Genomic DNA, 15815 nt, shown 5'->3' on the forward strand with positions numbered 1-15815 from the left:
TCTGAGTAATTATGTACGGTCTTGTGGTTCAACTATTGTAAAACTGCCAGTAGTTCAGATTATGGTTTGGGCAATTGTTTGTCATAAGTGAGAAACAAATACAGTATTTAGATCCGAGAGTAGGTTAAGTGTGAAATCTACTAATGAGATCAGGAGGTGGGCTTGGGATGTCCTTGCCTTTTCCATGGGTGTCCCCAATGCTTGACGCCCTTGCCCCTGAGCGCCCTTGCTACTGGGTGGCCTTGCCACTGAATGCCCTTGCTACTGGTTGGCCTTGCCCCTGAACGCCCTTGCTACTGTTTGGCCTTGACCCTGAATCCCCTTGCTACTGGGTGTCCTTGCTGTTGGGTGCCCTTAACTCTGTCATAGTTGATGCTGTGGTTGTCCTGATCATCAATGTGCAGCAAGTCTGTGTTGCCAACAGTCAAGCTTTGTTTTTGCATATCAGTATAATTGCTTTTAAACACTGATCAGTTATTGCAAAATGCTACAAGCTGCCAATTTATAGTCTTTTTCCATCCAGGGGTGTCTAGTAATTGACCTCTCTGCCTATCCATCCCATTCCATCTATCTTTTTAAAGATTTTTAAATCAATATACATACAACTTCATCTTTAAGGATTTCCAAGTCTATAGATGGTGGGGATTTATTGTGCGAGTGTCCAATGTATGCTCCCCCCACTATTTTCGGCCATTTTGTGATCAAGGATGTTGGCATTTAAAAAGTTGATGCAGTACTAGTTTAACATATGTCATCACTTTTAATGTGGTATAACCATTGCTCTTGAGTCAGATTTAGATAAACATGTCACGCCAATGATATATATAAGAGTACAGAAGGTAGATTTTATAGATCTATAAGAAGATGTGGTTGATGAACTTAAATTGTATATTGAATGCATGTGTTGCCGTTCCATACTATGTATGTATTGATGCTGTGAATGTGATTGATTTCTTGTTTGCGCCCACCTTTTATAAGTACAGCTAGGTATTTTATCTGTACATCTAGATTTATGATGTGCTGAAATATAATGAGAAATAAAAGTGTTAAAAAAATGATGGTGTTTGATTGTGATAACAGGAACTGTTTGTACCAGTGTGCACTAATACAGCACTGTCTCACGCAGGTTTTTGCTTCAAGAGGAAATTTTGTGTATATATAAACATAGCTTTGAATTAAGTAAAACAACTAAAAAAACGTTTAAATAACATGTAAATACTTTACACGAACATTCCTTAGGATAGATAAAGACTTAGACTTTTTGACATGATGGCCATATCGCTCACCTGAGTCACCTTGGCAGACTTTCCATATATATTTGCATGTAAAACCTTAGTCCCTATTATGGCCCCAATCTACCCCTGGAGGCCATGATTTTTGCAAACTTGAATCTACACAATGTCAGAAAGCTTTCATGTAAATGTCAACTTCTTTGGTCCAATAGTTCTTGAAAAGAAGATTTTTAAAGACTTTTCCTATATTTGTATGTAAAACTTTGATCCCCTATTGTGTCCCCATCCTACCCCCGGGGGCCATGATTTGAACAAACATGAATCTACACTGTCTGAAAGCTTTCATGTAAATATCAGCTTTTCTGGCTCAGTGGTCCTTGAGAAGAAGATTTTCCCTATATATTTGTATGTAAAGCTTTGATCCCCCCCCCCTTTTGACCCCATCCTACCCCCGGGGGCAATGATTTGAACAAATTTGAATCTACACTATGTCAGAAAGCTTTCATGTACATATCAGCTTTTCTGGCTCAGTGGTTCTTTAAAAGAAGATTTTTCCTATATATTTGTATGTAAAACTTTGATCCCCCCCCCTTGTGGCCCCATCCTACCCCCGGGGTCATGATTTGAACAATTTAGAATCTGCACTACCTAATAAAGCTTATCTATAAATTTCATCTTTTCTGGCCCAGTGGTTCTTGAGAAGGAAGACGAGACCCTACTCTATTTTTACCTTTTCTTGATTATTTCCCCTTGGAAGGTGGCCTGGCCCTTTATTTTAACAATTTAGAATTCCCTTTACCTAAGGCTGCTTTGTGCCAACTTTGGTTGAAAGTGGTTTTCGAGAAGTCAAAAATGTTAAAAGTTTACAGACGGACGGACTACGGGTGATCAGATTTCAAAGCTCACTTGAGCTTTCAGCTCAGGTGAGTTAAAAAGGAAACATTCATATCTAGTAATCAGTTATTAGGAAAATTACTTTGTTAAACACCACTCTGATTCCACACATAAGTACTCTGAAGTTGAAATAGAAAATATGCTAGAGTTTCTAATTGACAATATCTTTGTAGTCTTTGGTAATAAGGTCTTTATTCCTATGAAATTAGTTGACCTATATATACTTATGAAGCAGAATTTATTCAAAAGCTTCTACATGGGAAGAAAATATCTTGCTGTGGCCTTCAACTTGGTTCAAGACATCACAATGTTTCATTTATAATCGCAATTTACCTTTGAATTAGAAGCTTTGACCGATATAGTATTGCGTTGTGTGACGATACAATTGAATCTGTTTGTAATACAATTACGAAAAGCAACAGAAACTCTCATTGGTCCGAATGTATAAGTCCGCCCAAATTCCCTTAACGGAAAACATGACGGCCAGATGGAAACAAACTTCAAAGAAAGAAAGAGAAAAATTTATATTCTTGTGTTGTTGTCTCATACATTTTATCAAAAAATTCCAAACATATTTTCCTACTATACTTGTGTCCAAACATACCTTCAAATATTTATTAAAGCCCCATACGACCCAAAAATTCACAGCTTTTGATGATTTCGTTCGTTGGCGTAGCCATGTTAGGTAGCCAGTCAATTCGAATCCCGGTTCATTTCCATACTTGCACAATAGCGTCTAGATGTGAACTATTACCCCCACAAATGTTTTAGCTAAATATTTTAAATAATATATCCTAGTTCCATTAATTGATAATGGGCTTATGTAGCATTTTCGTTAATTAAGAGCTTATTTTACGTTTACAAAAACTATATTTTTTAATTTCTATTAATTATTCGTGTTGATAATAAATGAAGAGCGAATACATAACATACAACCAATTTTATGAATAGATACTGTTGTGTTGTTTGCGTGTATTTTCCGAGTACATGTACGCACATGGTATCAACACAGCGCAGCCATTGTGAACTCCTTTTTACTATCAGATATTCATACGCAGTTAACAGTAGTAGCAAAAACCAACCAAAATGAACCACATAAAGTTCCGGATATAACATCTTCTCCCCCTTAAGATTGATGTACATACATTTGTCAATTACGTTAAACTTTATACTGCCAAAATGAAAATGTCCAAAGGTAAAGTGTCACTGATTGAGTTCACTGAATATAGTCTATATTTTAAGAACATGTCCATCACTACACACAAACGTAGATGTATTATCTATACACATGTTAATATAAAAATAACCAAAAAAATGTATGACTATTGACTAGAGTTTGAAATAAACACACAGAATTGTACAGGGGATTATTATGCCCCTAAACACAGTACATGTACAACTTATTCCTACACACACATATCAGGTATTGGTCTTCTGAGCACCAGAGTATACGAAATCTTCCATGATCTTTGGTTTGCGGATCCGAACTGGATATCGTTTCTCCTGTGCAATAGGCATGGCTTTTCGCGGTGTACGAACAACTTTCGATGTTCTCACTGGTGTGACATCGGACTTGAGCGGTTGCGAAACTTTCGACGTTCTCACTGGTGTGACAGGTTACGATGTTCTGTACTCTGGAACATTCATCTCCTGGTCGTCACTATCCACGTATGTACCACTTGGTTCACTTGACTGTTTTGACTCTGAAATTTCTACGCTGGTCGTCATCATTGGAACTTGCGATACCACGATTTGATTTGCATGTCTCCTCCATTGAGTCATCGGGTCAACTTGCACACGATATGATACTGGTCCTGTTCGTTGCGCAATAGTTCCAGGAATCCATTTTGTTATTTCCTCGATAATCTCTGTCCAGGTTCAAATTCTCTGTTATGCGCACTTCTCTGTGCACACATCTCCTGCTGCTTCTGTTTAACATGTGATTCGACATTTGGTCTCATCACCTGCATTTTCGTTCTCAACTCTCTCCCCATCATCAGTATAGCTGGAGTTTCGTTAGTAGTACAATGCGGAATATTTCTGTAAGCTAACAGAAAGTTCGCCAGTTTTTTCTTGATGTTACCCGAGTCACTTCTGCTTCATTTCATGGCTTGTTTGAATGTTTGTACGAAGCGTTCGGCAAGTCCATTACTGGATGGGTGGTATGGTGAAGTTTTGATGTGTTTAATGCCATTGGCATCAACAAAATCTTCGAACTCCCTCGACGTAAATTGCGGCCCATTGTCACTCACAAGAGTTGCTGGAAGTCCGTTTCGGGCGAAAACTGTTCTCAAAGCGTCAATTGTGGACGCTGATGTGGTCGTACTCATTTTGATCACCTCCGGCCACTTCGAATGTGCATCCACCATTATCAGGAACATAGATCCTAGGAAAGGTCCGGCAAAATCTATGTGGACTCTATCCCATGGTTTCGTGGGCCACTCCCATACATTCAATGGTGCTCCTTTGGGTGCATTCTGATTCTTCTGACACCCATGACATTTCTTGGCCACGGTCTCAATATCCTGATCAATGCCTGGCCACCAACAGAAACAGAAACTTCTGGCTAAAGTTTTCATCTTGACAACACCCAGATGCCCTTCATGTATTTAGGATAACACTTGGTCTCTGAGTTTGGCAGGTATGATCACTCTCATACCCCACATCACACATCCATGATGTATATATAGTTCATTTCTGCGTGCATGAAATGGTGCCAGATCCCCCTCTTTATCTTTTGATGTCCAGTCACTTTTCACACATGACATCACACGTCCGAGAATTACATCATTCCGAGTTTCCTGTTGAATCCTTCTACTGGAAACTGGTAGACATTCAATCTGTCCAATGTGAAATGCGTCCACCAAGTCTATGGATAAGTCAGACTCTGTGCTTTCCAAGGGTAGTCGCGACATTGAATCTGCATTAGCATGCTTGGACGTTTTCCTGAATCCGATCTCATAGTTGTATGCTGACAAGAATAGAGAATAACGCTGTAATCGTGATGACGCAGTCACTGGTACACCTTTCTGAGGATTGAATATATGAATGAAGGGCTGATGATCTGTGATCAACTTGAATTTTCTTCCAAACAAATAAGCGTGAAACTTCTTGATTCCCCAGATAATTCCTAAGGCTTCTTTATCAATTTGGGAGTAGTTTTTCTCTGCAGGCGCAAGAGAACGAGAAGCAAATGCAATTGGTTTCTCGGTTCCATCCGGTAACTCATGTGAAATCACTGCGCCAAGTCCATATGGCGATGCATCACATGCTAACGAAATAGGCAGATCTGAACTGTAGTGCGTCAACACCATATCTGAAGTCCTTGACCTTGTTGAAAGACTCCTCACAGGCTTCAGTCCATTTCCATTGATAGTCCTTCTGCAGCAACTTGTGTAAAGGTCCAAGTACAGTTGAAAAAAATCCGGTAAGAATTTCCCCTAATAATTCACCAATCCAAGAAAGCACCTAAGCTGCGACACGTTGGAGGGTGATGGTGCCTTGACAATAGCATCAACCTTCTCTGGTGTCTCGTGTAGACCATGTCTATCAATGACGTGTCCTCTTTGAAAAATTCATACTTGTTTAAGTTCGCACGCAAACCGTATTCACTAAGTCTCTACAACACTTTTTCTAAGTTTTGTAGATGCTCTTCATCTGTTTTCCCTGTAATCACCATATCATCTAGGATACATTGTGTTCCAGGAACCCCCTGTAAAATCTGCTCGATCGTTCGTTGCCAAATAGCTGGTGCTGATGCAATTCCAAATGCCATCCGGTTATAGCGATATAACCCACGGTGTGTGTTGATGGTCAATAGCTCTTTGCATTCTTCGTCCACTGGAAGTTGCAGGTATGCTTGTTTCAAGTCGATCTTGGAGAAATGTGATCCTCCATTTATGTTGGCAAAAATGTCATCAATTTTTGGTAGCGGATATTGATCAACATTAAGTACTGGATTTAATGTCACTTTAAAATCACCACAGATTCTCACACTGCCGTTTTTCTTCAATACGGGTACAATCGGGGTCGCCCATTCACTGTGTTGAACTTTCGTAAGAGTACCTTCTGCTTCTAACCTCTCAAGTTCCTCCTCAACTTTTGCTCGCAATGAAAATGATACAGTCCTAGCTTTGACGTACTTGGGGTTGTTTTCTTTGAGAGACAGCTTCGCTGTGATACCCTTCAAAGTACCAACATCATCAATAAATACGTCTTTGTATTTGTCCAGAATTTCACTGATGCTCGTCACCTTCACAGAGTGCATGGCATGTGTCCCTTTAATCACTTTCCAGTCCAATGGAATTTTTCTCAGCCAATCCCTGCCAAGAAGTGCGGGTCCTCCTTTTTGAACCACATACAATGGCAACGTGTAACTACTGTCATTGTATTCTACTTGCACGTCAACACAACCGACTGGTTTAATGTGTTCTTCTGAATATGTTCGTAGTATCATGTCTGGTTTTCTAAATTTTTGTTTTCCAAACTTCCTACGGAATTCATCCTCAGCCATCACTGAGACAGCCGATCCGGTATCCAATTCCATCTGTGATGAAATGCCATTCAATTTCAGGTTGATCCAGATGATATCTTTGCTTGATAGGTTATTTAGTTCTAAACTGGCGATGCAATCACCACCATCATCTTGGTGTTCATCCACGTATCTAATCGGTTTCTTACGAACAGGTTTCTTAGGATTGGACCGACACGCTTTCTTGATGTGTCCACGTTTACTGCAGTTATGGCACACCGTATCTTTGAATCGACAGTCTTGTGCTGTGTGTCCGCCTCCGTTACATCTGTAACATCGCACTGTATCTTTTCTGTAATCGTTCGACTTAGAATGTTTATTCCTGGGAGTCGCACGTGTTTGAAGTTTGTTTACTGCCCCGGTCTCTGTCTTGTTCCTTGACTGTAATTCTGTAGCGTCCTTGGCAACTGATTCCATTGCAAGACTGATTTCCACTGCTTTTCCGAAAGATAAGTCTTTTTCCGATAGCAAACGCTTTTGAATGTGCGCATGTCTCATACCACAAACTAATCGGTCTCGAAGTTTCTCGTTCAGTGATGCATTAAAATCACAATGAATCGCAAGTTTCTTTAGTTGAGCTATATACTCAGCTATCGTCTCTCCCTCCTTTTGATCACGCTTGTCAAAACGGAAGCGCTCTGCCGTGCTAAGGGGTTTCGGGGACAAGTGATTATTTAGTAGAGTCACAAGTTCTTCATAAGATTTTGCTGCAGGCTTTTCAGGAAAAGTCACGTAACAAAGAATACAATTTTCCACCAATAAGACATAATAACGACGGTACCTTCTTTCCTGCATCTATTTCGTTGACTTCGAAGTACTGTTCAAAGCAACGTAACTTTCCCACGGTTCGATTGTCTCATCGAAGGGGTCAATTTTTCCAATTAATCCTAGTGCCGCCATCCTTGCGAATTATCACTGCAGATCCGGTTTAAGGAACGAGTTATAAATCCAGACAAGAACAGAACGTTTTCTGCACTTAAATGTTTCACCTCGTCGCCAATTTGTTGTGTTGTTTGCGTGTATTTTCCGAGTACATGTACGCACATGGTATCAACACAGCGCAGCCATTGTGAACTCCTTTTTATTATCAGATATTCATACGCAGTTAACAGTAGTAGCAAAACCAACCAAAATGAACCACATAAAGTTCCAGATATAACAGATACCAATAGCAACAAAGTTCGAATTGACCGGCTTCCTAACATGGCTACGTCAACAAACGAAATCATTTGAAGCTGTGAGTTTTCGGGTCGTGCGTGGCTTTAATGAATATTTGAAGGTATGTTTGGACACAAGTATAGTAGGAAAATATGTTACGATTTTTTTTATATTGTATTTATGAGACAGCAACACAAGAATACACCGATAACGTGATATCAGGCCTCAACCGTGCGCAACTTTTTGTGCCCCGTAAATCGAAGGTTTTAATAAGAGCTGGATCTGTAGCTCTGTTCCGTCACACTATTTTTTCAGAGAGCTACAGTTCTCCAGTTAGTAATTTTCTAGTCCGTCCATCTTATCTGATCACCAGTCACCTGAAACAGCTCGAGAAAGTGGGTGGGCTGTAATCGGCCAATAAAAACTCTTGTTGTATTACATCAAACATGTCATTCAAACTGTTCGATCGTCTCATTCAATTGTGTCGTCACACAACGCAATATTATATCGGGTAAAGCGTTCTAATTCAAAGGGGAATTGCGATAACAATGTTCCTTTTCATTCATTATGTCGATTCAATATATCCCAGTGAACTCGAAATAAAAGACACAACAGAGTCTTCCATATATGCTTCAAAACTGGATATTTTATTGAACTTGTGACAACCTTGTAACAAACTATATGACTTCAGCTTCTCTATCTTCAACTTCCCATGTTGGTGTAGCAATATTCCATTATCACCTGTGTGTGATGTTTGTCATTCAACTTATTCAATACACGAGATCATGTTCTGCGTGTGATCAATTTTTAAATCGAGACAGGCTACCGACAAGTTAAATTCACGATTTCGCAAATTCTATGGTCGTTATAATGATCTGATTTACAGTTCACTAGGTCGGATGCTGTTTGACGTGTTTCATACCGATTGTTAGACCGTTCTTTACATAAACATTTTGACTACGGATTACTCCGTTTACCTGATCAAGGGGCTTGCAACGGGTGTGTTCGGTCAACAGGGGATGCTTACTCCTCCTTGGCACCTGATCTAACCTCTGGTGTGTTTCAGAGGTCCATGTTTGCCATTGTATTAATTTTGCATTCTTTCTAGGATTTATGAGATTAATTACTGTTCGATTTTCACTTCTTCATCAGTGAATTAAAACCAATCAGTGGCGGATTTGAGAGGGGGCGCAGTCGGCGCGCGCCCCCTCTAAAATTTTCAAATTTAAGGTAAATCGTGGTATCTTGTTTAGAAAAATATACTAAACGATAAAAGAAGCAATAAATTCTTCCATCCCGGAGAAATAAATAACAAAATCTTTTGATTTCTTGAATTACTTTATTGGGAGAATTTAATTTCTTCCCAAAACCCTTAAAATTTGCGTCATTTTTATTAATTTCACCTTATAAAAATGATAGAAAATAGTACAAATGACTAAATAGGAGACATATTTCAAGCTCTATAAAACCTGTAAAGTCCAGGAGCTTCCGAGGGCTTCCAGACCCCCTGCCTCATAGAGTGGCGCCCCCCCCCCCCCCCCCCCGTAACCACAATTCCTGGATCCGCTCCTGCCAATAATATATTCCTCGCCCCTATAACACATCAGTGAATTAGAAAACTACTTAGTACATATCCAATATTTCTGATCTGTATAAAGACGCCCTTGAATTATATAGAGACACACCAGAGGTCACATCAGACGCTCAGGAGGAGAAAGCGACCCCTGTTAGCCGGCCACATCCGCCGCAAGCCCCACATCCTGTCAATCTGTATAGGCTCACAGGAATTTAAATTTATTTTGTTGGTGAATTTACATTACAATTCCATTTTCGCTAAATATTTCCAATTTCAAAATGCATTTACACGGCGGGTGTGACCGGTCGACTGGGGGTGCTTTATAACTCCTCCTAGGCACTTGATCCCACCTATGGTATATCCAGGGGTCCGTGTTTGCCCAACTATCTATTCTGTATTGCTTTTTGGAGTTATGAAATTGATCACTGTTCGTTATCTTCACCTTTACAGGAGTTATGAGATTGATCACTGTTCGTTATCTTCACCTTTCATGATGTTCTTACACCGGTTGCGGTAGCCCAGTGGTAGAACGTTCGCTTCGTAACCGGGAGGTCGTGAGTTCGAGTCCCGCTCGTGTCATGGCCGCGTTAAACATAAGACATAAACATAGATAGCGATTACTCCTTCGCCAAACGTTCGGCATTTAGAAGTGAGAATCACAGGTCTTTCGGAAATGACCTTAAAAACAGAGGCCTCGTGTCGCGGCAGGTATTGGCACGATAAAGAACCCTCACTGCTACCGCCGTAAGCGCTAAGCATTAGGTCTAAAGTAGAACTTCACCTACAACTACTGACGTCTCAATATGAATGAATTTTTTTTGGTAGGATGTAAAACATATACCATTGTCACAGAATTCAAAGACTGCCCTCTTGGGGTGCTCATATCACAGGTTTAAAATCCACATGGAACTGAAGACTGGTATGCGACTATTTCTTTGGAACACGTTAGCTAATCAGTGTTTTAAAATGAGGCCCAATTTGCAATAATTGGCTTTTTATTTGCGAGATTACGGGATTTTCGTGGGGACTTGTCTCCTAGTCATTCACTAATGGCCCACAGACGCCAAAGAGTCCCGGGAAACAGGGGACTTGAGTGGTGGGCGAGAACTGTTTCAAAAACATGAATTCAATGAAAATTGCTCAATATCATATATTTCAGTATTAACACCAGTATTTAATTATTTCAAACACTTTTTAACCTCAAAGCAGGCAAATGAATATGTATTTTGGTGATCAAATAATTATTGTTTTGCTAGACAATAATTCTTCCTTATATATTTCTTTACTCTAAAACGGTTATCTAACGTAGGTGTTTAAGGTTTCTCTAGTTTTTGTACAAAATAGATGTTTTTATTAGTCATTAATATAATATGTTCCTATGCCATCGAGGGTATTTGAGGGAGAAAAAGGTTGACATCACTTCAAGTTCACAGCTATTCCCCTTTTAAGCAAGTGGATGCATCCCCATCCAGCAATGCCTCGCATAGCTCAACAAAAACAGCTTACAACCTTGACCACAAATTGTAGGCGCAGTTTTTGTTTCCTGTAGAATTTCGTTTGATCTTTTGACTAGGCTTAAATGTTTTGTTTGGCCCACGGACGCACCATCATAGATAAATGTGCTGTGTACTGCCGTGACATCCTTATATACATCATCATAGATTAATGCGCCGGGTACCGCCGTGACATACTTAAATGATGTTGACTTCGATGTCAATTATTTTTTTTATATTCATGCAAATGCGAACAATGAAAGGTGAAGATAACGAACAGTGATCAATCTCATATAACTCCTATATTTCACAACTTTTATCATATATTATATATTGATGAAACCACCTTCGCAAAATGGGTTAAAACTGAAAGACATGATGACCTTCATTTTCCCTCAAGGTTGATTTATGCTCTGCGTGATCTCGTCCGTTATCTTTTGTCTGCTTATGTTCACCTTTAGACACAGGTGAATGATAAGTGTGTCACATACTATTTACTTACTACTGCAACCCACATATATATGACCTTGACCTCTGTCTGGCAGCAGCAAATTGTGATGCTGAATGAACTGTGGGACTATACGACAGATATACGTGAAAGATTAAGGTCACATCTTTAAGGTAGATCTAAGCCCAAAGTCAGAATTCTCACAAACGATCCACTGACTGAACAGTAAAAATTGTCAATACAAATGTTGTATGCTTCATGAGGCGTTCAATAACAGTAATGTCATTTGTAATGAAAGAACTGTTTCTAGTTACAAATACAGATGTAATTTAATTAAAATCTTGTATTGATGTCACCACGTTTATAAACATGTCAATTAACTATCAGCTTTAAGCGATACTTCCCGTGAAGATTAGGTTAGAATAGGTCCTCAGTACCCTCTTGCTTGTCGTATGAGGCGACTAAATGGGGGCGGTCCTTCGGAATATTGTGTCTATATATTTTCTTTTGCTGATGATTATCTTCTTTTCCCAAAATTGATCAGCCGACATTTGATGGTCTTTACATCTCTTCTGCTTTTTACGTTAACGCTAAAATTGACGAGCTCTGATTAGCGCATTATTCCACGTAACTACTACACGTACATGTAACTATGCGGAGGGAAAATAGTCCCATAGCATGACACGGTGGAGTGTCACATCACATATAACTCTAACTAATCGTATCTTACGAAGCGTAATTCAGAAAACTTCACCCCATCATTTTGCTCGATTATTACGTCAAAGCATTAATTAATAAAATCAAATCACATTACACTATCATGACATAAAAATCGTGGAATGCATATATTTGTATCAAGTACGTTATAAAATTAAAACATTAAATAACTTTTCTTCTTCCCGTAGGATTTGGGTTAGAACAGGTCCTCAGTACCCCTTGCTTGTGGAGAGAGGCGACTAAATGGGGCGGTCCTTCGGATGAGACCGCAAAAACCGAGGCCCTGTGTCACAGCAGGTATGGTTTATGATTTAAAGCAATACTAACTCTCATTTCGGTGACAAAAAAATTAGGTTTATAAACTTTTGTTATTAATATTTGTGTTAGAAAACCTCTCCAGAGGCTCTGAATGAAGTAAAACTACATTATTGTCTCCCCGTACAAAACTTGATTTCTATATAATGCTATATATTCATTAGAACCGAAATCTTTATTTTGATAAAATACTAAACTTCATTTTGATTTTATCAATAACTATGGTTAAGGTTGCATTCAAAAGTATCATATTAGCACATTTTTACAACAAAACAAAAATTTCAGATTTAGACCTAATATTACTTTAACGTCGGATGTCAATACAAATTTGTGTCGACGATGACGACAAAATATGAAAGAGAGACATAATTAACAAGGAAATGGGCGACAAAACACCAACAGATCAACAACATGCATTTAAAAGAGCACGAACACGATTTGAACTGAACATTTTCAATGATTTATACATATAATGCTTAACTAGGGTATTTGTAATGGTTAGCAAAAATCTTAATGTCAGTTGTTGATTTACACGAAAGATACAGCACTCACATTCTTTGTTATGTAAACAAGGCTCGTGCCAAATGTTTTTGTTTACATATAAATTGCTTAATGGAAAACATGTTTAAAACAAATTTTAAAAGATGTGACACACTAGAAAAACAATTTAATTGAGTTCTGAATTAACTTGTAAATTGAAAATATGCTTTAAACGAAACTTTTACTATCATATTTATCCTATGGAAACAAAAACATTTCACGAGCCTTGTTTACATTAACAAAGATTTGTGAGCTTTGTATCTCCTTTGTTATTCAACAACTGACATTCAAATTGTTGTTGACCATTAGAAATACCATAGTTAAGCATTCTAAACATCAAAAATAGAAAAATAAAATTTGAACATTTTCAACTTAAATCATGTCCATGCCCCTTTAATATATATACAATGAATTTTTTTTTCTTAGGTAATTTCCAGTATTGCCAACGTTTATTTAGAATTTAAAAATTCAAAGAAGAGAATCAAATGGCGCATTAATTAGCTTGGAATAAAAAAAAATGAGACAGAACGGAAATTGGTTTCATTCAAAATTCACAGTTAATGGTTTATCTGAGAAATGTGACTACGTATTAAATTCAATGTCCATAAATATGTAAAAACCATTTTGACAAGTATTTACGAAAATCATCGTTATCCTTTGCCACTGATGCGAGTTTAGTTCCCAGTCTATGGTCAGACATATCTTTATTTGCTCAGGTTTGTCTCCAAGTTATCCCTGGAGATACCAAAATTACGAAATCCTGACGCGCGATGCCTTGAACATTCATGAAATGCAAACGGACCAAATGAAAGACTCTCTTGGAATTCTAATGTTCTAATCGATTGGAAAACGAAGAAAACCCAAATAATCTACAGAAGCAGTTGCAATATTTATTTTCCTGCGAAATAAATCAATTATTTCGTGCTGTCTTTAGGTAACAACTCATTGGCAATGAAACGACATTTTCAGCAAAGAACAAATCTATAAATTACTTAAGAGCAAAATAATTCTGGAGATACGGGGCTTTCCAAAAGTACAAGGGTTGAGTCCCGCGGGGTGGCTTAAGTCTTCGGTTCAAAGCGTAATGAAACAATATTCTCACTGATTGAATGGTAAATCAAAATACCTAAGAAAGAAATGAACATACTACGTCACAACAACGACCTAAACAGGACTATGAATGTGAAAACGCGACAAGTCGATGTCCCCGCACGGTAGCCCAGTTCAAAAGCGCACAACCAATAAAGTTTCATGTTATATTAGGAAAGGGCGAACAGATAAATTGCAATTTTAACTCATCACATTTACACTCGAACAATAAGCTCAACATCATTATCTGATTGTCTGAAATTTAAATAGCGAAATACAAGCATGTGTCTGCAAGTAAGCACTGTCGTTAGATAAATGATGGGAATTCTCAAAGTCCAGGGACTGATGGATATGTTGACAGTAGTACAATTAGAACTAAACTTTAAAAACGGATTTACACATCTCTATAATTATACACCAAAACTCATGTATGCAACAATAAAGACACTATTAAAAATTCGAAATACAATTATGGACCATGACTTTTCTTAAAGTTGATGAATCACAGGGAATCTTATATTTGATCTATATCCACTCAATGTACAACATATCAATATATGTAACAGTCCTGAAAAGCGGGAACTCTGTCAATTCTTTTAAAGTTCAGGAGTCATACCTCCACCGAAAGATGGTACTCAAACTAGCTACGGAACTGTAGCTCTCTGGGGGGAAACTGAATCCAATCTATACCCCCCCCCCCCCAAAAAAAAAACCCAAACAAAAGAGAAACATTCAACAGAGCTACAGTTCTGCTACTAAACTAAAACATCTACACACCAAATAGCAGTTCAATATCTACAAGCTGCAGATCTGCTGCTAAACTAAAACATCTAAACACCAAATAGCAGTTCAATATCTACAAAGATAGCAGGACAATACAAGCATGACGGAGGGACGGAAACGGGCAACATTATATGCCGCGCCCATTTTATGACGAGAGCTTAGTAAAAGTGAAATGTGATAAATAAAGAAGTATATTCACGTGAAATAATTATTTGTTCATTAGTAAGTTAAAAAGTCAACATAATAAGTCATTTTTGCAATATTTTTCTGATATATACAGTTTTTCATGTTTTAAAAAAAACTTCACTAAACTCTACTGTTTAACCGTTAATATGAGGCAGCAAAGAAAACATATTTTGGTCCAAAACAACAGTAACTCGTAATTCTTCCTCACAGTGGTGAACCCAATCACATTCTTTATTTCTATCATAGAATTTCATAATTACATGTAGCAGTGTTCGTGTTCCAATTCCATGTCACTGAATCCTCCTGTACCTTTTGATATTCTGTATTATTACCAATAATTTTAAGCGTTAATAGAAACAAATATAGATTTTTATGACCAACTGCTGTAAAACGCTATCCGATCTTGCTTATTTGGAGCTATTTCTGCGGAATTTGAGTGACATTGCGGTTGCTTTTTTCGCATTAATCTCCTCATAATTGCAACATTGATGGCAACAACGCCGGTAGAACCTAGTGAAGCTTACTCTACAGGTTATCCTTTGACAATGGTTATTGTAGTTCTGGGCCTGACTATATAAAGTTGATGGAAGTTGTTGTACAGGTAAAACAATTGATGGGAGAGTGGATAAGATCCACATTCTTATTTCTTCATTAGCTCCCACTGGATTATATTATACAGTTAAATAACTAGAGCGACATTCTTCACGTACGTCCTAGTTTGTTTAGTAGATAAAGTTCTTCTTATATAGAACTCCCCGTGTTTTATATCTAGACACAGAGTTCCCTGTGTTTTATATCTAGACACAGAGTTCCCCGCGCTTTATATCTAGACACAGAGGTCCCCGTGTTTTAT

At 38.2% G+C, this 15815-nt stretch overlaps 2 protein-coding genes across 2 annotated transcripts; both read right to left on the reverse strand.

The window, feature by feature from the left end:
• Window positions 1–4225: 4225 nt before the first annotated feature.
• On the reverse strand, window positions 4226–4705 carry LOC130047415 (uncharacterized protein K02A2.6-like). The gene has a single exon (XM_056142376.1). It carries the CDS (start codon window positions 4703–4705, stop codon window positions 4226–4228), a length of 480 nt encoding a protein of 159 aa, XP_055998351.1.
• Window positions 4706–5745: 1040 nt separating this feature from the next.
• LOC125664379 (uncharacterized protein K02A2.6-like) lies at window positions 5746–7452 on the reverse strand. The gene has a single exon (XM_048897115.2). It carries the CDS (start codon window positions 7450–7452, stop codon window positions 5746–5748), a length of 1707 nt encoding a protein of 568 aa, XP_048753072.2.
• Window positions 7453–15815: the final 8363 nt, after the last annotated feature.

This window comes from Ostrea edulis, chromosome 1 (genome assembly GCF_947568905.1).
Source record: "Ostrea edulis chromosome 1, xbOstEdul1.1, whole genome shotgun sequence".
Lineage (NCBI taxonomy): Eukaryota > Metazoa > Mollusca > Bivalvia > Ostreida > Ostreidae > Ostrea > Ostrea edulis.

What these genes read in the sequence shown, in the direction of transcription:
- LOC130047415 (XM_056142376.1), bottom strand. Translation starts at nt 4,705, where the DNA reads ATGAAAACTTTAGCCAGAAGTTTCTGTTTCTGTTGGTGGCCAGGCATT.
- LOC125664379 (XM_048897115.2), bottom strand. Translation starts at nt 7,452, where the DNA reads ATGCAGGAAAGAAGGTACCGTCGTTATTATGTCTTATTGGTGGAAAAT.